This window comes from Perognathus longimembris, chromosome 9, assembly GCF_023159225.1.
Source record: "Perognathus longimembris pacificus isolate PPM17 chromosome 9, ASM2315922v1, whole genome shotgun sequence".
Lineage (NCBI taxonomy): Eukaryota > Metazoa > Chordata > Mammalia > Rodentia > Heteromyidae > Perognathus > Perognathus longimembris.
This window is the reverse complement of record NC_063169.1, coordinates 7,775,719-7,800,870: the sequence shown is the minus strand read 5'-3', so window position 1 is coordinate 7,800,870 and position 25,152 is coordinate 7,775,719. Positions and strand designations below refer to the sequence as shown.

At 43.5% G+C, this 25,152-nt stretch overlaps 1 protein-coding gene across 3 annotated transcripts in view; it reads right to left on the bottom strand.

The window, feature by feature from the left end:
• Positions 1–25,152, bottom strand: part of Filip1 (filamin A interacting protein 1) — a 175,066-nt gene that overhangs the window by 64,827 nt on the left and 85,087 nt on the right. For all 3 annotated transcript variants that reach the window (XM_048353677.1, XM_048353675.1, XM_048353676.1), the window contains exon 2: positions 18,668–18,943. In XM_048353677.1, the coding sequence (XP_048209634.1) occupies positions 18,668–18,943 (276 nt within the window). The remainder of the gene's footprint in view (positions 1–18,667; positions 18,944–25,152) is intronic.

The following is a 25,152-nucleotide window of genomic DNA, read 5'->3' as shown; positions in this document are numbered from 1 at the left end:
GCACTGGGGAGGCGGCCTCTGGTCCTGAATCCTGCCAGCGGGGTGGGTGTCAGGCTGCGCTGACTCCAGGCGGGAGAGGCTGGCCCCCACCCCAGTAGGCACGAAGGCGTTGTAGCCACTGCCAGCATGCTTGCTGTAGGCTGGGGCAGGAAGATGGGCAGAACGGCAAACGCCCGTGCAAGGTGGGGAGAGTAAGTGTGTGACACAAGTGCCAGTCATTCTTCTTTGAAGGAGCTTTGAATGTCTGCCGTGCAAGAGAGGCAAAGACAAGAGGAGGAAGAGAGCGCTCCATGGTCTTTGCTCATTTTTATCCTCTAGCTCTAAGAGCATGGGAATGTGGCTAGTCCTGCAGAAGAAACTGTTTCAACCAAACAAGATAGCACCCCCTATCTGGCTAGAGTGAACTCGGAGGTTTACTTGAATCACTGAGTTCCTGGGGCGTGCTACATTTTCCCATTCTTCACAGCTTCTGACCTAAGGGGGTTGCACATTTTCAGTATGCGTTTGACCAACTCAGCGAAACTGATCTTAAAAAAAAAAAATACAAGATAATCTCAGCCATTCTGAATCCATAGGGAACATCAAACTGAATGCTTGCTTTTATTAAAAAAAAAAAGAAAGAAAGAAAAGAAATCAAACACGGTGCCTATAATCCTAGCTACTCAGAAGGCTGAGATGTAGATAGTAATTTGAAGCTGTACCAGGTAGAAAAGTTCAAGAGACTTGACCTTCAATCATCCTGCAAAAAAGCTGGATCGGAAGCATGGATCAAGATCCCTAGCTGTAAGCAAAATGCTGAAAAGGAGAAGGAGGAAGAAGGGGAGGGGAAGGGGGAGGCGGAGGAAGAGGAGAACAAAGAGGAAGAGGAGGAGGAAGAAAGAAAGAAGAGAAAGAAAGGAAGGAAGAAAGAGAGAAAGAAAGAAAGAAAGAGAGAAAGAAAGAAAGAAAGAAAGAAAAAGAAAGAAAGAGAGAAAGGAAGGAAGGAAGGAAGGGAGGAAGGAAGGAAGGAAGGAAGGAAAGAAGGAAAGAAGGAAAGAAGGAAAGAAGGAAGGAAGAAAATAATAATCATGTGTTAGCTGTCTGAAGCATTTTCAAGAGTTTGAAAAGAGTTGCTGGTAATGTCTTTTTATTCCAAAAGATTTTGGCATAATACTTTCATTTAAGTTCACAAAATCAATGTCAAATACCCCCACAACTTAGATGCTTGACTGTATGTGAGGAATAAACAAAAATGAACTATTTATTCTCTATATTCATAATAGATATGTTCTATACAGATGCCACCAACATGTAATTAGCAAATACTAAACCACTGCTTTTAGAAGAAATACAGAGTTAGGTGCCTATGAGCTCTCTCTGTAACATTTTTGTCAATCAAACATTACCTTGATTTGCATACTTTTTCTGTTTAAAGACATTTTATTTAGTCTAAGTTGTTGGTTAGTTAGCACTGAATTCAATCAATGATACTACCACAGATGTTTGAAGGAAGGTTTCTACGACACGTGTTTTCTCCTGAGCACAGGGCACTGCCTTCTTGCACTTAGGAACAGACTTCAGCCATTTTTAAACTACCAATGAAACAGTCGACAACAACAACAGCACAAGAATGTAGGGAACATGTTGCTAAATGTCACAGGAAAGACAGACAACTACAGTACGAGAGCAGCAATTGGAAGAGCAGGCAAAATCTGTTCCAGTCCCTCTACAAGGACTGGAGTAGCCAGCAAAGCCAGGCATGGCTGACTCGCCTATTACAGAGAAATGTTAGCAAGTTCCGAGTTACACAATCCGAAGTTAGTGAGGATCATGTTACAGCCACCAAAAGCTCATCAGTTAGAGGTGTGGCAAAGATAACTTCTGCTTATCAAACAGCCCCATTTCCCAGCCTCCATGGCCGGGGGGGGGGGGGGGGGGGCGGGCGGCTAGAATGGGGGATGGAAGAAGTCTTGGGGAGTGGTTGCCAATGGATATATGCAACAGTCTTTAAAAAGTAGAACTTAAGATTGCTGGGTGCTGGTGACTCACACCTGTAATCCTAGCTACTGGAGAGGCTGAGATCTGAGGACTACAGTTTGAGGCCAGCCAGGGCAGGAAAGTCCATGAGAGGCTTATCTCCAATTAAGTACCAAAAATCTGGAAGTAGAGCTGTAGCTCAAGTGGTAAAGCACTAGCCTTGAACCAAAAGCTCAGAGACAATGCCCAGGTCCTGAATTCAAGTGTCAGGATGGGCACACACACACACACACACACACACACACACATTAAAAGTCACTAATGTAGCACAGCTGATCACCTCTGTAATCACAGCTGTGTGAGAGACAGGCTATGAGGAGAAAGGCCAGTGAAGACCAAGAAAAAATATAAAAGTAATGGAGACCTTATCTCAACACACACATTGGGCTCGGCGGTGCCCATCCATGGGGAAAGCATCAGAGCGAAGATGGCCATGCAAGTCAGCCTTAGACAGAACCTTAAGACCCAGTCTGAAAACCAGCTAAAGACAACGGAGCTAGAAGCCTGCCTCAAGTGTGTGCCTGCCTAGCAAGTCCACCCCGAATTCAAAACTCTAATGTCGCCTCCCCCTCCCCAAAAAAGATTAGTGAAGCTAAAATAGTCATTTTTAAATGGCGTCGTTTTGTGGCAGGATGGATAAAGTAGGTGAGCGATGCTCAAAATAACAAATGAAAAGGTCCCCACTCAAAACCTGAAAGACTAAAGCGGCAGCTTTTCCTCTTGCCACTCCTCATTTTTAGATGTTCAATTATAAAAATGAAAACCACAAGCTGACATGTTGAAACTCCTTTGACTTGAATGAAATTGAAATAAAATAGAAAAATTTAAATAAAATAATAACAAATTTTAAATTAAAATATAAAAAAGCAAGCATAAAGGCCAGAGATAAGCGTAATGTGTTTTTACCCTGAATCTTGCAAAAAGTACGGGAAGCGTTTCTTTCCTTTTTCTGTTCTTCCTCACTTTCTCTTACTCTGTTGAAATAGATCCTTGCTAAAACTAAAACTTCCATTGTGTGAGACTCTCCTTTTCATGAGACATCCTGAAATGTTTTAGGACAGATCTGAAGTTTCTGTGATGTGGGGGGAAATGAGAAGCCGAAGAAACTCTGTCACCGCTTCCCTTCCTCTGGGGACAGTTTAACAAGAGAGCCAAAGATGATCGCACAAAGATGAGGCTATTCATGACACAAAAAATGAGAGAAAATATAACAAAATAGTATACAGGGATTGAAAATTACTTTTCTAAAGAGTTGAATGACATGAGAAATTCCTACAGTCAATAGTCAAAGTCACACACTAATAACTTTGCAGCCATGAAAATAAATACATGTGAACAACAATACGAAAATATTTGAAATTGCTCTTTCAAGTTGGGAAGATTATGGCTTATATTCTTCTTTACAATTTTTCATTTTCCTAAACTGTGTTTTGAACTTTTTTCAATGGATTTTTTTTCTTTATTACACTCTCTACAATGTATGTATATGTGAGAGACAGAGAGAAAAAATGAGAGGAACAAAGTGTGTGTTCTGGGCCTTCAACTCACAAGGTTGGCAAGTCTACTACTTGAGCTATACCTCCACTTCTGATGTTTTGCTGGTTAATTGGAAATAAAAGCTTCTCAAATATATCTGCCTGGGCTGGCTTTGAACCATGATCCTCAGATCTCAGCCTCCTGGGTTGCTAGGATTATAGGCGTGAGCTGCTTAGCTCCCTTTGCAAAAGTTTATCACATATGTGCCATACATATATTTATATACCATGGTCCTTGGAGGGACATAAACCATTTTCACATCCAAAATTTTTTTACATCTCCCTTTCAAAGACCCTTCATCTTCTTACCAACAATAGTGATTTCCTTGAGAATGCATGTTGGGCTGTATAGCACCTGCCTACCTAGCATGAAGCCCTGAGTTCAAATCCACTACTGCAAGGGGGGAGAAAGGGAGGGAGGGGAGAGAGAGAGAGAGAGAGAGAGAGAGAGAGAGAGAGAGAGAGAGGTGTTATGATGACATAATTGGAATTAATTTCGCTTGGGTAATTTAGTAATAGATTTTTTTTTTAAGAAAATCTGAAACAGGTAGCACTCTAGTAGTAGAATACCTGGTCCTAAAGTAACTGAAAATTTGAAACAATGATTACTTTTTGTTGTTTTTTTAAAAAAATTACTAAGTAGTTGTACAAAGAAGTTAAAATACCATACAATGATTGTGTGTGCACACCTGTACCAGTATGCGCTTGAACTAAGGGCCTGGGTACTGTCCCTTAGTTTTTTCGCTCAAAGCTAGTGCCCATGAGCCAAACGTATACTTCTGGATTGTTGGTGCTTTCTGGAGAAAAGAGTTTCATAGGCCCATCTGCCTGAGCTGGTTTTGAACCATGATCCTCAGATCTCAGCCCCGTGAGCAGCTAGGGTTACAGGCAGGAGCCACTGGTGGTGGCAGGCTAAAACCAAAAGCTTTCTATGATGCTTGACATTGTTTACCGTAAGTAAGCATCTCTTTCAGCTAACAGAAATCTGGCTCTAGATATGGAACATGAACCTAATCCATTTTTACAGGACGGGGCAGAGTTGCGTTTAGTAACTACACCTGGGGGTGGACCAGAAAAATTCTTTTTAGGGGTTTAAACAAACATATTTCTCTCAACTTGTTTCTGCAAATGAATAAACTATGACTTGAAGAAATAAAGCTCTTGCCTCAGTTTCCCTTCTTAGTAAGAAGCTAAGTACTTGATTCTGAATATGTGTTCATGTTGCTTTAGGACGTCAGGAAGAGTTTCCTGTGAAACTCTGAAGTAAACGCAGAGCAAAAGCACATTTACCTGCTGGATAAATGTTTCCCACACCAGGCTGACATCGCAGGGCCCAGTTACCCCAACACCTCAGCTTGCAATGGCTCCCCAAGAGCTGCCCAGCAAGTGCTCATGGTTGCCATCTGTTAAAGAACACCACACTGGGCTCTGAGACAGTGAAGGCAACCACGTGACTGCTCTTCTCCGTCACTCGGGGCTCCCCCGTCTCCGGGGACACGCTGGGGCCCCGGGCCAGACCATAACCCCGGGATCACGTCCTGCAATGCACTTGGAAGTAGAGCAAATATGCACTCCTGCCCGTTACTCCTTGCACTCACACTTTGGTTCTTGCCAGAGTTCTATGGATGATGTCACTTTTCTCTGAAGAGAACAGGCTATCAGAGCTTTTCTTTTTCCCCCCACTAACATAATTAATTGTCTGTAGCTTGATTTGGGGCCAGAAAATTCTCAAGGCACAACCCCCTGAAGAATTAACTCCACTGCGCTTGCTAGTCTTTCACTTTTAAAGATACAGGGTACCATATCGTTTCTTTCTCTCCTTTTTTTTTCCTTTTTCCTTTTCTTCTCTCAGACACTGAGAATGGTATTTTTGTTCAGTGATAACACGCAACAGAAAGCGCGCTGGGCGGCTATTCTGTGATTTCACAGGGAAGACCTTTTGGTTTGATGGGCAACAAACTCTGAAGGTCACTACAGATCAAGTATACAAAACAAAGCATTAAAGGTACAGGAATGGTACCCCCGATTACTGAGCAGACTCAATGGGGCAAGGGTGGGGGGATTTAGTGAGTCTGCAAACCAGCAGAATAAGATTCAACCAGAGCTAACCATAGAAAAAGATCCACAAGTTAAACAACCTAGCTTATTAGTAATAGGAGCCTACAATATCAATATATTTAAACCTTACAAGACAGAAGAAGTTTCCACAATAGTGATCCTGTATTTTGAGGTTTTTACACTTTTTAAAAATATAGATCTGATGGATTTGAAGATTAGCAAACTGATCTAGTCAACTTGAAGGAATAGCTGGGATCAAAGGTTTGAATATGAATTTAAATACTGTAAATTTTCCCCCTGCAAAGAAATCTTTATGATCCTTCTGTTGCTTTAATTTTGCATTAAAAAAGTTTGAATTTAGTGTGATACGTTATCTCTTTAGATCTACAGTGGAAAAATGTCTTAAAGATTTCAAATTATGATGTAATAAATGTTTGTTATTAACAACATAAAATTACAGATGTGGTTAAAGAGAAAAATAAAAGCTATATGACTCAGCCTCCTACAGCCTGGCAGACACTTAGGATATATTTTTTTCCATAAAAAATAGCTTTATCTGGCTACATGACATTAATTCTGGTGTTGAAGGATAACTGCCATATTATCTTGTATATTTTCAAACCATCTTCTTTTTTTTTTTAAATAAATGGCCAAGAACCATTGGCCAAGATTTCTGGCAATAGCTGAAAACTTGCAAGAAAGAACTTTCTCGATTATGACACACTGGATAAAATAGCTCAGAGCCCTTCTTCCCTCCCCCCACCCCACATTTATTTGGCTACTAAGCTGCCAAACGTTATTGCTTCAGACAATTGATATGGCCTGACCCGGGCTCTGTGGTGAGGAACCTTATCTGAGCTGTCATCGTGGTGTTCCATCAACTGCAAGTGCATGGTCAGTGAAAGCTTGGGAACATGACTACACACAAGAAGCAGGTGGATGAGGTCAGTCTAGCCGGCCTTGCCAGCTTTCTCAGCACTGAACTCACCATGTCGTGTTCCACCGAGGTCAGTCGGATTCAGTAAGATGATGGGAATTTCCCCACCTTGCTTTCAGTTTTCTCCATGATCTTTAGGATGGCAAGAATGTTGCACGGGGCCCGATCTTACGCCACTCTTCACCCTTGCTTCATCCTGAGAGTTAACTTGGCAAGACACCAGGGAGATGGAATGGCATGGACTTGTTCCAGCTAAAGTCCTGGTGGCCGTGTCACTCATGGTGTAACACCCATGTGTTCGGTTCTGACGGCCTCCAGGTGACTTAACCACAGCAAAACACCATTGGCAGCATTTCTGGCTGAACTATCTGCTATGCTTGCTTTCCCTAGCTCAGAAGGATTCACGAAAGGCACCAACAGAGGAAAGAATCGAGTACTTGTACTGCCACTGCCAAATGAGAGGTATTCCATACTTCATAAAACCGAGAAAAACACATCCCTCTCCTCGCTCTCCAAACTCAAAGCCTTTCAACGTCTATATTTCACTGATATCCCCTAACTTTTCTGCTGTGTACTGCAAGTGAATTCTCCCAGGTTCACCAACTCATCTGATAACATTCCTTTCACCTCTGGAGTCTAAGGCAAGACCCAAATACAGCAGTATTTTGTAGTCATCTGAGCTTACACACACACACACACACACACACACACACACACACACACGTTATCTAATAGCCAAGCTTGGGAATCACTGTCTCAAGAGAATTGTAGCTCTCTTCTCTTCTGATGATCCTGACTTCTCAATAGCTCAGAAAATGTAGACAGCTCTTCCAAGTACTCTCCAGGTAACACTAGGGTGGAGGTGGTATGGACTTTCTCCTCCTCATTCCTTCCAGATCATTCTCCCTTCCTGAAATGTCCTGAATCTTCTGTTACCATATACCATCAATGGATATCCTTTCTCTTTGTGGCATTCACACCTCCACAGGTCTTTCTCCTTGCTTCCTTAAAGATTTTAGATTGTAGGTTATTGTTTCTCTCTCTCTCTCTCTCTGTCTCTGTTTGTCTCTCTGTCTCTCTGTGTCTGTCTGTCTCTCTCTCTTTCTCTCTCTTTCCCTCTCTCTCTCTCCCCCTCCCTCCCTCCCCTTCTTCTCCTAGTACTGGACTGAAACTCAGGCCTGGAGATTTCCCTTAGCTTTTTTGCTTAAGACTAGACTAGTGCGCTACCACTTGAGCCCCAGCTCCACTTTTGGCTTTTTGTTAAGGGGGGATTAATTGGAGATAGGAGTCTCAAAAACTTTCCTGCCTCAGCTGCTTTCAAATCACCATCTTCAGACCTCAGGCTCTGAAGTAGCTGGGAGCACGGAACAGACATGCACCATGGATGCCCAGCTGCTACCTTCTATAAATTACTTCTGTCAAATTTCTGGAGAAGTCCAATATTCCCTTAGATGATAATTTAGCACCCTAGCCTCTGTGTTTCCTGAACTCTGTCATGATGATTCTGTTCTCCAGAGGACTTCAGTCCTTACTTCAATAGCCACATTTTATCCTTTCATTACTATAGAAATTCCATCCATTTATAAGTTTGATCTTTCACTATCACCTCCTTTTCTTCTGGCTCACTCCCGTAGTGAATGAGCTAACCCTTTGATGACAGGAGAACTTCCAATCCATGGATTTTGCTATCCTTTATCTGGATTTTCCCCTCCTTTTCTCAATATGCTTTTTTTTTTTTTTTGGTTGTGGGGCTTGAACTCTGGGCCTGGGCGCTGTCCCCGAGCTCTTCAGCTCAAGGCTCTACCACTTGAACCAAAGCGCCACTTCTGGATTTCTGGTGGTTAGAGATAAGAGTCTCGTAGACTTTCCTGCCCATGCTGGCTTTGAACTGTGATACTCAGATCTGAGCCTCTTGCGTAGCTAGGATTGCAGGCGTGAGCCAACAGCACCGGCCTCAATATGCTTTTCTTTTCTTTTTATCTAACTTGAATTTAATTTGCATCCATATCATTTTCATGTCCCTATCCTTACTTGACTCGCCTCTCATGGTCAAAGGACAGCCCATGCTAATGCTTAGCTAGTTACCATGCCAACTGATCTCATTTAACAAATCATCGTTACTAGCCTTGAAGTGGCCTGCTACCCACAGCAAGTCATACTGCATTTCTCTATTCCATTCCCATATGTAACATTATGCCATAACTCCTCTTCCTGCATCATATTCTTCGCACACTTTCTCCTTCATTACCTAGCTCACCAAGCAAATGAAAACAATTAGGAATAGACTTCCACATCCTCCCATCACTTCCATACAGCTACGACACCTTAGTTCAGGAGTGTAACCTTCTTTCCTATTACTCTAAGTGAACGGTTAGTGGCTTCTAGTCAACTCCATCTTCTCGCTTTGGTCCTCTAGATCCCGTCATCTCTTGACTGTTTAGGACAATGCTTCAACCTTTCACCCATCTTTTTTGTTTCCCTCCCAACTGGCTCAGTCTCGTCAGAATGTGTGGCAGCAACTTTCCGTTGCTGGGACAATATACTTGAGAGAACCAGGGATTGTTTTTTGGCTCAAGGATTCAGAATTTTCTATCCATAGTAAGTAACTTGGCTGCTTGCATGATGAAACAGAACACCATGGTGGAAGCACGTGGCAGAGAAAAGCTAGTCTCATGGTAGCCAGGAAGCAAAAAGTAAGTTAGAAAGGAAGGGGCCAGCATCCCACTACCCCTCTCAAGAACACCTCCCCCCAGTGACCCACTTTTCCTACCCCTACAGCTTCCAACACCGCCTCCCAATAGCAGTGTAGGTTGGTGTTGGTGAAGGTGATTTTGCCACAAGTCTTTGTGAGGCAGGGTGGAGAGAAAGAAAGGCAATGATATGTTCAGTTCTTCACTGACCCTTGACCTGGAAATGTCTCTTGGAGAGGATGTGGAAATCTCTTTTGAAGTAAAGTCTTTGCCCAGGTATTTTGTAATCGACATACCTAGCATTTCAGTGTGACAGGTTACATCACGGCCATATTTAGACAAGTTACTTCAGATATGCAAAGATGACAAAAATTAGGGCTCCTACTTCATATCCAGTATTGATTTTATCTTCATTCAAATGCTTGTCCTCTAAAATTCAAAGCTAAGAATGATATTCCATTAAAGAAACAAAATGTACTTTTTGATTACTTTTAAACAGTCTGTCTTTCATATTGCTTTTAGCCTAAAAAGTTTTCTAAAACACATGCATGTGTACACTGCGATGAAAGGAATACAATGATTCTAGTTCTACATACACACACCATGCACGCATACACACGTACATGAAACATATATGTTGTTTCATTATTCCAAGATTGTAACATGCCATCTAAGGGAAGATACATTCAATGTTCAGACAGGGGACATGGACATGTCTATTCAAAGGACATACTCCTTCACTATAGGTTTAACAACAGGGAAAATACTCCTGTAATTGCTTAGGACCATGTAAACCTTGGTTTATTGTTGTTTCTCTCTCTCTTTCTCTTCCTCTTCCTCTCTGTCCCTCTCTGTTTCTCTGTCTCTCTATCTCTGTCTCTCTGTCTCTGTCTCTCTCTTCTCTCTCTCTCTCTCTCTGTCTCTCTCTCTCTCTCTCTCTCTCTCTGTGTGCCTGGCCTGGGGCTTGAACTTGGGGCCTAGGCACTATCCCTCAGCTTTTTTGCTCAAGGCTAGTGCTCTACCTCTTGGGCCACAGTGTCACTTCCGGCTTTTGTTTTTTCTACTAGTTAAATGGAGGTAAGAGTCTCACAATCGTTCCTTTCTAGGCTAGTTTTGAACCACAACCTCAGATCTCAGCCTCCTGGGTACCTAGAATTATAGACATGAATCACTAGCACCCTGCCTGCTTTTTCTCTTAAATTAAACTAATCTCCATAGAAACTTGGAGTTGAAAGTGTGCTTTCATGAGTACCATTTGTAAAAGGCAGGAGGAGAGCAAAGAGATCACTACATTTTGTGCATGTTGATCCACATTTCCTTTCAGTTCATTGATCAGGGAAAGTTTAACATCCGAACAAGTATTCCTGGAGATAAATGGCTGCTGTTTGGAAAGGCTGATAGAAATCCTTCCTGCCAATACAAACATTTTCAGTGGTGCAAAAGCTGAGGCCCACAGAAAATGACGTTAGCTGAGGAGACCCAAAAGATCGTCCTCTTCTTTAATCAGAGTTTATGCTCTTCCTTTTGATTACATACTAATTTCCTGATGGAATGATCTCAACTGTTTTCAGCAGTGCTGTGTTTTCTAAATACTCACAGTGGGATTAAATATCTTCCTGTGACGATGATCCTTTGGAGTCTTTCGCTATTTTGAAGCTGACCTATAAAAGGTTGAGGCAGCGTCTGAGAAGTCAAATTTTAAATCCCAGTTGGGACAATTTCATGTGTGCTTGTAAGTGGCAAGCCTGAAGATGCCCAAGTCACACAAGGTTCAGAGCAAATCTCCATCAGCCCTGCACCAAGAGAGGCCTCCTGAACATCATCAGAGAGAGAGAGAGAGAGCACGAAGAGGACAGGAGCTCCTAAAAATGGACTAATGAGCCAAGAGCCTATGGCTCATGCCTATAATCCTGGCTACTCAAGAGGCTGAGATCTAAGGATCGAAAGTCAAAGATAGCCTGAGCAGGAAAGTCTGTGAAACTCTTATCTCCAGTTAGCCAGCAAAAAGCTACGAATGGAGCTGTGGCTCAAGTGGCCGACCACCGGCCTAGCAAGCACAAAACCCCGAGTTCAAACCCCGGATCTATAAAAAGAAAAAAAAAAGATATGTTAGAAGAAAAATTGTAGCTATAGCAACAGGGTTTGAGCTTGAATGCGTGAGTGTGTGCGTCAGGCTTAGAGAAGAGCGCGGACTGCCTGCTTGCAAAGGAATGGTCGCTTACAGGAAAGCTACAGAGGGGAGTCCATTCACCAATAGCTTTTTCAAAGCAGTGTGAGTGTCTTCGATCTCAAGTCAGTAAGAACCTTTCGTCAATTCCTAAGCAGCAGATCCACATGATCAAGAGAAACGCTCGAGCCGAAGCCGCGAAGCCAGCAGCGCTCCCCTGACCTCCTGCTCCTCCTATTTGTCAACGGAGACAGCCAGGCATCCCATTCCAAAGCCTGCCATTGTCCCCTGATGTCAGCATCTGATGGGAGGTCTTGCTGGTATAAGGACCTCATTACTCCTTCACCTCATTAATTCCAACTCCTTTCACGGTTACTCCCAGCACCATACTGAGACCTTGCATTAGTAGTGAAATCTGAGTCACAGAGCAACCTTCCTTGCAAACAGCCTGCCTTCCAGTCTTTCCTCGCCCTCTCCTGCTCCTACCCATTGGCCTGCATTCCTGTCAATATTTCTTCCTTGCTGAGCATGGTCTCAGCCACACAATCCCTTGTCCTGCATCTCCGTCCCTTTACTGCAGCCATCTGAATGCAACTTGAGATGGGGCACTAGAAAATACATCCCATGCTTTGAGACAGGCTTACGGTAGCATTGCAAATACACAAGCTCGCTCTCGGCAGAAGCTTGAAGTCTATCCCCAGTGCTTGGATTTGTCCACAGTAATCTTCCTCCAAGCCAAGCCCCAGTGGCTCACGCCTATAATTCTAGCTCCTTTGGAGGCTGAGATATGAGGATCTCTGTTCAAAGCCACCCAAGGCAGGAAAGTCTACGAGACTCTTATTTCCAATTAATCACCAGAAGTAGTGCTATGGCTCAAGTGGTAGAATGCTAGCCTTGAGCTGAAGAGCTTAGGGACAGGACCAGGCCCAGAGTTCAAGCACCATATATATCTCTGTGTTCAAGCCCAGTACAGTAATGATTTAGCACCTGCGATCATCCTCATGACCACTGATCGGCTCCTATAACCTGACTGGAGCAGGATGTAGCTTGGTTCTGTAGAGAGAGCTGAGGCTTCCTCAACTGCCAACCCCTCGGCTACAGGTACGAGTGTCTTTAACCACGCAGAAGATGAAAAGGTCAAAACTCAGGTTAGTTCCCAGATAGTACCTTTGATTCTTTTTCTCTGGTCTCCTCCAAGATTCTGCCATCAAATTCTTTCTCTGTCTGCTTCTAATCCCGTAACGTTTTTCCCCTTTAGTATGGATACTAGCTAGGGCTTGAACTCAGGCTCTCACACGCAGCTTTTTTGTTTAAGGCTAGCACTGAACCTTTGGAGCCACAGCTCGGCCTCTGACAATTTGGGGGTTAAGAGCTTCACACACTTTCCTGCCTGGGCTGTTTTCAAATTGTGTTCTTCATTCCTCAGCCTCCTGAGGACTATAGCAGAGACCCTTCAGGGCTCATCCTGGCCCTATAACGTTTTAACCTATAAAAAATAGCAAGGTTTCTATCATCACTGAAAACCTTTTCCTGCAGCTACTGTATTTTCTTTCTCTAATTTCCTCATTAAAATTTGCCCAAGCCACATGCTAGCGGCTCGCACCTGTAATCCTAGCTACTCAAGAGGTGAGATCTGAGGATAAGGTTTGAAGCCAGCTCAGAGTGGTAGAGCGCTAGCCTTAAGCAAAAGAGCTGAGGGAAAGCACCCAGACCCTGAGTTCAAGTCCCAAAGTTGAAAAAAAACTTGTCCAAATAACAGCTGTATTAGCTCAGTTTAATAATCACAAAACTAGAGGGTAGAAACCTCCTTCCATTTTACACATGGAGAGCTGACGGAGGTCCAAAGTCAACCCTAATACGGTCAACCACCAAACTCTGCATGCATCCACAGCTCCCCAGAGGACTTGGCATTCAAGCCACACTGTTTTAGCTTTGGAAATAATGTCTTAAAATAGAGGAATGCAAGATAGGGATTTCAAATCAATAAATCAACAACATACACTAAGTAAAAGCAAGAGCCTTCTGAAAAATACACTGAAAGAAAAGGAGCAGAAATGTGGCTCAAATAGCACCATGCTTGCCTTGAATGTACTGGTCCTGGGTTTAAGCTCTAGTATGAAAGAGAAAAGAAGGAGGGAAGAAAACAAGGAGAGTAGCCTGGAAGGAAGGAAGGAAGGGAGGGGTGGAAGGAGAGAGAAAGAATGGAAGAAGGAAGGGAAGGCCACATGAGGAAAGGAGGAAGGAAAGAACAAATGGACAAACAAATGAAGGGATGAAAGAACGATGGAAGCAAAGGAAGAGGGAAGGAAAGAGGGGGAAAGGAGAAAGGGAGGGTAACTTATTCATTCCTACACATTCGCATCTATCCTATCAGGTCATCGATTCCTCCATGAGTACTGAATACCTCAGGCCTAAAAATGAAATGCACTCGGGGGAAATTAAACAATTGACACTTCATAGAAATTCATCAATTTTTAGCTATCAGCATTACCATTTATCCTTCTATTCCTCATACCTCTTGCATAATGCTAATGTTTCCTAAATACTGCAAAGGCAATCCATTTTTCATTACTACTTCATTAAAAGCTCTAAGAATGAGTTACCTATCCTGCTGAGAATGGAGCCCAAACAGAAAGCTCACCTCTACTCAGTGGTACAGTTGGAAAGTAATGAACAATATTATGGAAAATAGCCAGAAACTCCGAAAGGACAGGCTAAAGAAAGCTTCTAGCAATCCATAGGCATGTTACTGATTTCATAAATTGTCTGAAAGATTTCTTCTGCTACTTGCCTATGATGACGATAGATTTGTCTATGTGTCACTGATTCTCACTTAGCCTGACACACATCGAATTCAAATGGAATAGGAAGGCAAAGCCTTCTATACCTTCATTACTGGGTTTTCACTGACTTCCTCCATACAGGGAGAAGAGAACTAACTCCAACAGCAAAGGGAGAAACAAGAAAGGGGTTAGTTGTTTTCTTTTGCTTTTTCACTAAATATATCCAAATACCCAGGGAATTTACTCTAGACATGGCTTTATTTCTGCATCAAGAAAAAGGATTTGCGTCATGTTCTCAAATCATTCTATAAGAATACACTTTTTGCCAAGTCTTTTGTGTTATGGTCTTTTTTGTATGTGGGAATACCATTTCTCTTGAACTTTTGTTGTTTTTAGTATGGCCAAGTGGACAGGCTTTCTCAAAGTGCTATTTTTGGATAAATACAAGAGGAAATTAATCGTGGTGCCAAGCATGGTCTGGGTGTATGATTGCATGACTTCAGCTCTGTCTGGGAACTAGGCTACTAGTTGTTCACCCAGGGAGTCCAATGTTCCAGTTATTAGGAAGCCTTTGTCATTGGAAGCAGTCGGTGACAGGAGTGTGATCATAGAGAGCAGCCCAATGCAGCCCTGCACCTGCTGAACCTTGTGGGAACAGTTTGAAAGATGTCCTCAAAAAAAAAAAAAAGGTTCAGGACATTGTTAATTCTAAAGAAGACTCTTTTTTGGCCTTGGAGGCTGAGATTTAGGATCGCAGTTCAAAGCTAGCCTAGATAGAAAAGTGCATGAGCTTCTGTGCTCTAATAAACCAGCGAAAAGCTGGAAGTGGAGGTGTGACTCAAGCGGTAGAGCACCAGCCTTGGCCAGGAGAGGCGAGGCCTTGTGTTCAAGCCCCAGTAGCAGCAGCACATTCACACGCGTGCACACGAGCACACGCACACTATCTGACAGGGGCAACTCTATTCCTCGTACGTGACTATTGAAAGCACATTTTAAAAGCTCAGAAGATACCTGCGCTGGCAAACAGAATAGCCAACTTTACAAAGGCCCATGCCAGCTGTAAAGCCCACGCTGTTTCTACTGTGTATGGATTCCCCTGGGCCGATGAAGGTATTCCCAACGTGTTCCTGCGCTGGTGTCTCCAAAAGTAAAACACAGAATTGCCACCATTCCCAAGATGCTCGCGGTCATCTGGACAGCGGTGGCTCACGCCTGTCATCCTAGCTACTCAGGAGGCTGACATTTGAGAATCTCAGTTTGCAGCCAGACCTGGCAGGGGAACCCCTAACACGTGCATCCCCGATTCGCTAGCCATAAACCGGAAGTGGCGCTGGGGCTCAAGTGGTAGAGCACTGTCCTTGAGCAAGAAAAAGAAACTCGGGACAGCGCCCAGTCCTTGAGTTCAAACCCCAGTACAGGCGCACACACACACACACACACACACACACACACACACACACACACACACACTATTGTACATGAACCTGCATAGAATGAGAGAGATCAAAAAGGAGTCTGAGAAGAAAAGGGGCGTGGAAATCTCAGAGGCGCCTCCACCTGCTCCTCCTTTCCTGTTTTAAATTTAGGGAAGGTGGCTGGAGGGTGGTGTACTGCTCCTTTTCACCAAGTCACTTCCAAGGCCGACCTCCTGCAGGCGAACCCGCGGGAGGTGGGGGGGTGGGGGGGAGGGTCTGTCACCACCCCACCCCACTGCCCTATGGATGGGTCCCTCCAGGCTGAGCCGGCACACAACCACACGACTGCCCCGCGTGCACAGGAGCCCGCGGTGTGAGCAGGTGAGCACGCACACGCAGGTCACGTCCCTGCCCCTCCCCAGCCCAGGAGCCCCGAGTCCTTCCGTCATCCTGCCGCCAAAGGCATCTTCTGTCCTCTTCCCGAAACATTGTACCTTTTCACCAACTGCATACAGAGGAGCTCAGAGGCCAATAACAACAACAACAATAATAATAATGCCACGCCCTGGTCATTCCTGGCATGTAAGTGATGTATCAGGAGAGGTATTCGATGACCACAGGTGGCCAGGAAGCTGGAGAGAAAGGAAACGACCTTTCAGGAAGACGTGTGTGTGAGTGAGTGTGTGTGTGTGTGTGTGTGTGTGTGTGTGTGAGTACTGGGACTTGAACTCAGGGACTCGTGCCACGTGAGCCACACCTCCACTTCCGGGTTTTTACAGGTCAGCTGGAACTTTTCTTCGCGCACTGGCTTCCCGGGGACCCTGGGCTCTCAGCCTCCCGGGGCGCTAGGGTCGCAGGCCTGACCCACCAGCAGAGGCCTCATCTGCTTCATCTTTGTCACATCACCCTTCTGTCAAGCGTAGCCTGTTTTCCCTAGCGTGCTCCCATTTGCTAATACGATCACTTTCAAGGTGACCATGCTTCTACCAAAACACACATCTACATCTTAAATATACCAACTCTCATTTTATACAAATCCCATACTGGGCCTGGGGGCTCACGCCTGTAATCCTAGCAACTCACGAAGCTGAGGTCCGAGGCTCATGGTTTGAAGCCAGCTCGGGTGGGAAAGTCTGTGAGATTCTTATTTCCAATGAGCCACACAAAACAAAGCCAAAAGTGGAGCTATGGCTCAAGTGGTGGAGCACTAGCCTTGAGCAAAAAAGCTCAGAGACAGCACCCAGGGTCGTAAGTTCAAGCCCCAGGATGGGCACAGACACAGACAGACAGACAGACAGACACACACACACACACACACACACACACACACACACACAATCTGATATTGCAAAACCTGAATCTGCAAATACACACAACAGATTCTTTGCTTTGCAAATTAATTCACCAAGGAATAGTTAAAATTCCAGATCCTTCATTTCTCTTCCCCTTCACCCACCTGCCCTCACGAGTGACATGGGACGCTTCTGGCTGACTTCTGACTGCTTAGCAATGCACAGGAAGCAGGTCGCTGTGCTCCTAAGATCCATTGCAAAGCAAAACATGCTTCCTTGGAGGCTCACAGCTACTTATTTCAACTTTCCCCATATGTGAGCTTTGATTTTGATACTCAGGATCTGGAATTGGGCCCAGTCCCACTATATATCTAAAAAACCATGTGAATTATAAATACCTTACAGAGTTCACCACCATGCAACAGCCCTGCCTTCTAGAGAAAGCAGCTTCTGAGGGAGGCGAGAAAGAAATGAGCAAAGTTGCTGTGGATGCATTTCTGTGCTTCCTTTCACTGATAAGCACACTGATAGCTGTTGGCTGGGGGTGCCTTAAAAAGTTGGAGTAATTCTGCCTATATATGCAATAAATATTAATAGAAGAAAAACCCCACCAACCTCAGTTCTTGGACTGATGGAGGTATTTTTAGGAATGTTAGCACTCTAGAAAATTTCATCTTTCTCTGAGACATGCAATGTGCTATTCTTCAGTCTATAAATGGCAAATCACATTGGCTTATGTTTTCCAACCTGAGTTTTATAGGTTTCAGATCTCCCTCTATCCTCCAGAAGCTTCCTCTGTACAGGAACACACCAATGAGAATAGGAGCAGAGATGCCTACCCTAACTAGGGTAAGTTGCAGATTACTTCACTGATGTTAACAGGCAGGAAGTCAATGAAGGTTTCCTTTCTTGCAATTGCTAGTGTTCCCTTAGAGGCTTATGCGAGTGAAAACCTAACAAAAAGGGAAATGACAACTCCACTTTTAAGTTGTCGCGAATGTCTAAAGCTAAAAAAAACCAAAAGGATCAGCCCAGAATAGGCTGGGCTCGGGGCCACTAGGGGAGGGTGGTGAGGTGAGCCACGAAAGATCAGGGGACCAAGAGTTAATAAGTAGGCCGGGACGAGATGCAGACAAAGCACATCAATTCTGGGCCTCATCTGCTTCATCTTGAAAACCTATAGAATGACACCCACATTTTATTGAGTTCATGGATTCAAAAATGTCTTGGGGAACTGTTAAGAAGTGGCAATGCTCTGCAGATGGCTGTTCATCTCAACTCCTATGACACTGCAGAAAACTGCAAAAATAAGGTACCACCGGGCAGTGATGCCAGTGCCAATGAAGCCTTTCTCTTCCTCACCTCTGCTTCCCTTTTCTCTCCCTCCTCTCTCTCCCTCTCTCTCTCTATAACTCTGCCTTGTAGAAAAAAGCAAAAATAACAGTTTTCAACCACAGTTAATGTCAAAGTTAGATTGCCTCACTGATCACCTAAGTGCAGAAATCTGTATTGGATTATAAAATCCGAGTGTGAGGAAGTTTCATCTTCTAGAGAAGCTTGACGTTGAACTCCATTTCTGTTCATGCATCATTTATTGAACAACTATGTATTCAGTACGAACTGAGTAGCAGGTAGTGGGGATTTAGAAAGGAGCGAGGAAGACAGCCTTTTTCCCTAAAGAAGTTCCCTGTCCACTGAGGGAGCTAGACTTATGGTTTTGTTTTGTTTTAGCTTAGGAATTAGAAAATCAAGAGCTGAAAATGCTGGACTCTACCTGCAATTCCCCTTCCATTATACTGAGGAGCTGGATAAGATCTTCTCTAGATAACTCCAGAGATTTCTTAGGCTTGCGGTCACTTGCTCCAGATGTCTTGAGATGTCGTTTGACAGTTCCCGAAGCCATGACGTCTTCCTCCTTCCTGTTGGATGTGTTCTTTTTCGTGTCTTCAGAGAGTCGTTTGTCCTTCTCATTGCTGAGGATGGAGGGCTTTGGGCAGATGTGCCCATTGGAGGAACTGTCATCCGCTTGGTGTCTGGACCTCATTCCCACCTAGAACACATGCAAGAGGCAAAAATCAGGAAAAGAATTCAAACAATTCTGCCACCCATACATAGAAATTGAGCAACTTTACAATAAAGGCAAACCAAAAGCTCACGCCACAGTTAGCACTCCTGGACCTTTCATGAATGTGTTATTAAAATCTTTGAGAAAAGGCTGGCTATAGGTGGCTCACGCCTGTAATCCTAGCTACTACTCAAGAGGCTGAGATCTGTGGCTCTCAGTTCAAAGCCAGCCTGGGCAGTAACATTTGTGAGATATTTATCTCCAATTAACCACCAAAATAGCTGGAAGTGGAGCTATGGCTTGAGTGGTAAGATGCTAGCCTTGAGCAAAAATGCTAAGGGAGGTTATCCTAGCTCTGAGTTCAAGCCTCAGTACTGGCACAGAAAGAAAGGAAAAAGGAAAAAGGGAAGAAGGAAGGAAAAAAAAGGAAGGAAGGAAGGAAGGAAGGAAGGAAGGAAGGAAGGAAGGAAGGAAGGAAGGAAGGAAGGAAGGAAGGAAGGAGGGGAGGAAGGAACAGGGAGGGAGGAAAGCTTTTTAAAATGTTAGGTTTAGCAGGAGAATGAGGGAAGGGATGACACTAATCGAGGTATTGTACTTATAAACTGACATGTTGAATTGAAATCCCTTTGTAAAGCTACTTAAAGATCATTAAACAAAATAGTTCAAAAGAAAAAAGTCTTAGAATGGAAAAATAAACACAGCATAATATTTCCTTTCGGACAGTGAGGATTCAATTCTTGCAGCAAATCGTGAACGCTAACATTCCTGCTCCCATTTGTCAAGTAAGCCCTTCTAGCCAAGTGGCCCCTTTGGGGTGCGCGTGGACTTTCCTGGAACACGCTAGCCATAGACAGCATCAGCGGAAGCCGGGTTCCACTTGCTGACACCTGCTTCCGGTTCAGCCATGATAACCTCTCAACCTCTAAGCCCCTTTGTGTTTCCTTGCTGAACAAAGACTGGCTCTTCCCTTCTGATGGAAACCAGAGCACTTCGGAGCAGGCCTCCTGAATCTCATCACAACTTATCCGTAGGCTCACTGAAGCCTCAAGACAAATGAACCAAAGAAACACAAGTGACGGAGAGAGTTTCTGATGCAGCTCGTGACCTGCTGAACATCACAGACACGAGGGCTTCCCAAACAGGACTATCATTCTCTGCAACGCCATACCCACGTGCATTCCTTTTGGTTGATAGACTTGTCTTGATAAGATCCTAAGAATCATAATAAAATCATAAATTTGACAACCTGAACTTAGCTCATGAGTTCATCAAAAATCTCAGGCAATAGTTCCCAAAGCCCATAAAATCAGAAGATAATGTTATAAACTTAAACACAGCCTTAATCAAAAACAGTATTTGTATCTGAATTATGTATCCTGTGTGTGTGTGTGTGCACGCGCGCGCGCACTGCTGCTGGAGCTCGAACTCAGGACCTCATCTTGTTGCTTGGCTTTTTCACTCAAGGCTAGCACTCTACCACTCTAGCCACAGCTCCACTTCCAGCTTTTTGGTAGTTAATTGGACATACGAGTCTCATTGGACATTCATGGCCAACCTGGCTTTGAACCGAGATCTCAGCCTCCTGAGGAGCCGTGATTACCGGTGTGAGCCACCAATGCCTGGCCTACTTTCTCCTATTTTATGGAGAGGAAATGGCGTGCCCACGACTCCCTTCCACTCCGTCACATTTGGTAAGATGCATACTGTCTTTTATTTATTCTGGTTATTACTGACTGTTAGGTGTTATGCAATGTCTGAAGCACATGGCTACCCTGGAAGTAGTGGCTATTGTTCTTAGGTTTAATGATGAGACCAATGAGATTGAATAAGATTCAGTGTATTTTCCTACACCGCATAGCTACTCCAAGAGAACAGAAGAGCTAGGACTTGAGAATGCATGTCTGATCTCAAACATCTCTCTGGGCTTCTCTATGATTGTAAATACAAACAAACCCAAAGGGGAACACGCTGGAAATCAGAGGATCAAGAAGAATTTGCAAATATTCACTGAGACAAGTTTTTTTTTCTACTTCATATTATATAGAATTTATGAAATCCACATAGATAACCTACACACACACACACACACACACACACACACACACACACACATCTCCCAAAGTGATTGAAATCAGGTTACTAAGCAACAATACTTTGTTAAGTACCAGTTGCCTGCTGCACAATTTCTAAAATAATGAATCATTCAGAAACCTTAAGGGGGAAAAAAATCTGCTCAGTTATTAAGAGTACAAAGTCCAAAAACAGGATGCAAAGTCTGAACAGCGAGCATTACACACTTATTGTGTTAAGAAGCTGGGAGCTGCACAAAAGTAAACATTTAAGCAGAGCTGGCTAAATCCAGGCTATTGGGCCTGCGGGACTGTTAGGCAGGTATCGGGAAATACAGCTGACACTCAATAGGCTTCTTTCTTTCTTTCTTTCTTTCTTTTTTGGTGCCGGTCCTGAGGCTTGACCTCAAGACTTGAATGCTGCCCCTGGGCTTTTTAAAATTTTTTTCCCCATGAGGCTAGTACTCTACCACTTGAGCCAAGAGCTGGACTTTTGGCTTATTTAGTGATTAATGGGAAATAGGAGTGTCCTAGACATGCCTGCCGGAGCTGGTTTTTCAATAGAGATCCTCAGATCTCTCCACCTCCTGAGTAGACAGGATTACAGGCATGAAACATTGGTGCTTTTTAATAGTCCTTTACATAGCTATAGTTTGGGTTAAAAAAAGAAATATTTTTCCTTTTTTTTTTTTTTGCCAGTCCTGGGGCTTGAACTCAAGGTCTGAGCACTGTCCGGAGCTTCTTTTTGCTCAAGGCTAGCACTCTGCCACTTAAGCCTAGGTTCAATTCCACAGTACCACATAAACAGAAAAAGCCAGAAGTGGCGCTGTGGTTCAGGGGGAAAAGTGCTAGCCTTGAGCACAGAGAGGCTCAGGGACAGAGCCCAGGCCCTGAGTTCAAGCCCCAGGACTGGCAAAAAAAAAAAAAAAAAAATATATATATATATATATATATATATACACACACACACACACACACACATATATATATATGTCTTTAAGTAGTTGTACAAAGGAGTTTGAATTCCACGTGTCAGCGTGTGAGCACACTGCCTCTTGATCCGCGTTGCCCCTCCATGGTTCTCCCCCATCTCTCCCAGCCCCACCTGGCCCCTCAAGTCACCTGGTTCCATTTTCACATATGTGCATTCTTGCATGTGTGCACTGAATACTATGAATGAATTCACTCCCCCCTTCCTCTCTCCATTTATCTGCCCTCCTCCCCTTTTCCTCACTCCCCTGACAAACGTGTTTTACTCCTGGTATTCGTTTTTGCTAAATTAAATTCATTGTTAAGTTCATTGTTCAAAGAATGTACTATTGAAATCCTCCCCTGCATATATGAAACTTTAATCCATTTGTTTGTGTATGTCTGCATATGGCCCCCATACATGTTTTAATGTATGTTTATAATTCAGATCTAACTTCCACATAGGAGAGAACCCATATTCCTTCATTTCACTAAGCCTGACCTACTTCAGATAAATTTTTTTCCAAATTCATCCATTTCCCCTTCCTAATAGATGAGTGAGGTTCCATTGTGTGTATACACATATACAGATAAATGTATGTGTATATATAATTCCATTGTATGTGATACATATATAAGTTCCTCTGCATATATAGAATTGTATTACATGTATGTGTGTATATATATGTATATATTATATTTTCTTTATCTATTCATCCATTGTAGGGTATCTAGTCTGTTTCCATGCCAGTGCAGCAATGAACATGGGTGCACAGGTGTCTTTATTGCATCCTGACTTGTAATCTTTCAGATAAATGTCCAAGAGTGGTCTTGCTGAATCAGAAGGGTAGTTCTACATTTACCTTTCTAAGGAATCTCCAAACTGCCTTCCATAGTGCTTGTAGTAGTTTCTATTCCAATCAACAATGTAATAGGGTTCCTCCCCCCTTCCAATCCTTGCCTGCATTGGTTATTGTTTATATTCTTGATGATTGCCATTCTAACTGGAGTGACATAAGATTTCAGAATTATTTTGATTTGTATTTCCTTTATGGCCAGACATATTGAGAATTTCTTTATGTGTTTATTGGCTATTTTTACCTCTGAGAAGTATCTACTTAGCTCTTTTGCCCACTTACTAAGTAATTGGGTTGTTGATTCTTTGGAGGTATAGTTTTTTGAGTTCCCTATATATCTGGTATCAGGACCTTGTCTGAAATATAGCTGGCAAAGATATTCTCTGTCTTTTTTTGCTTTGACTAATTCTGTGTAGAAACTTTTTAGCTTAATGTAATCCCAGTTTTCAATTCTCTCTCCTATTTGTTGAAGCCCTGAAATTCTACTCAGGGAGACCTGCCTATGCCAATATGTTCTAATGCGTCTCCTTCTCTGAGAAGATAAACTGTTTGAAAGAAGGCAACAGGGGCCAAGCAAGTGGTTCATGTCTCCACTCCCAGCTACTCAGAAGGCAGAGACTGGAAGGCTGATGATCCAAGCTGGCCCTGGCAGAAAGGAGCACTGGCATGGCTCAAGTGGTAGAACACCTATCTAGCAAGGTCAAGGTCCCAAGTACTGCTAAACAAAAAGAAGCCAAAAATGCCTTTGTGCATCTCAGTGTATGTCCTTGAAGAAGATTATCCCTGAGAAAAAGGTACCATAAATAGAAAAGTCATATAAAGTTTTTTGTTGTTGTTGTTTTGTTTTGTTTTGTTTTTTTCCAGTCCTGGGCCTTGGACTCAGGGCCTGAGCACTGTCCCTGGCTTCTTCTTGCTCAAGGCTAGCACTCTACTACTTGAGCCACAGTGCCACTTCTGGCCTTTTCTATATATGTGGTGCTGAGCAATTGAACCCAGGGCTTTATGTATATGAAGGCAAGCCCTCTACCACTAGGCTATATTCCCAGTCCCCAGTCCCTCATATCAAGTTTTTGTTGTTTTTTTTTGCCAGTCCTGGGCCTTGGACTCAGGGCCTGAGCACTGTCCCTGGCTTCTTCTTGCTCAAGGCTAGCACTCTGCCACTTGAGCCACAGCGCCACTTCTGGCCATTTTCTGTATATGTGGTGCTGGGGAATCGAACCCAGGGCTTATGTATAGGAGGCAAGCACTCTTGCCACTAGGCCATATCCCCAGCCCCCTCATATCAGGTTTTATAACTTAAAACAAAAATCAGTGTTATTTGGGAAAGAGATTCTTCTCTTAGTTCATGACACAGGTCTACTTTTCCTTCCTCGGTATCCATCAACAGAACTCTGCATGGCATTTGCTGGCTAGCCTGGAGCGAAGCAAAGGAACCAGCACTGCTATTCTACACCTCTTTCTTTTATTTATGGTCATCTCGCTTCTTTTCTCCCTATCCTCCCACTTTGGGCAGTTACCAGAGCATTCTATGAGATGAGTAATCTCAAGGAGGTCAGAAAGTGCAAGCACTTCAGACTTATTTATGCTGAACTGACAAGGATTTCTAGAGCATTTGAATGAGTGAAAAAGGAAATAAATACAAAGAAAAAAATCTATGGCAATTAGATACCAGCCTAGTTTCCAAGTTTCTTTGGCTCTTCCCTTTCTTAACCTTGAACTCTCCCTAGTTCTCAGGCTCCTGCAGTTGCTCCATATCAGATTGCTCCTTTCCTGTTATGATTCAATGTTGGTCAAAGTACTCTCTCTTCCCACCAACAAAAACTTGCCCGTATAAATTAGATTTTGGCATCTTTACTGTGCTTATCAACGTCTCGTCTCCAATCTCTGTCTCTCCCATTTTATTTTCTCCTCCCTAATTTCAAGAGCCTATCTGTACACAGGATGTGAAGCCACATTACAAAAAGTGTGTGTGGATATACTACTATTTTCTATTTTAAAATTACAGAATTATTAGAAAAAAGGATAAGACATAGCAAGTAGATGATGCAACATTACAGAAAGGCCAGTGGCAAACAGAGATTCCAAGTCATTATCACAGAGTTACCTTCATTCTTTCTTTTAGGCATGAATGATAATATCCAGAGCATCAAAAAGTCGAAGCAGGGGCTGGGGATATGGCCTAGTGGCAAGAGTGCCCGCCTCGTACTCATGAGGCCCTGGGTTCGATTCCCCAGCACCACATATACAGAAAATGGCCAGAAGTGGCGCTGTGGCTCAAGTGGCAGAGTGCTAGACTTGA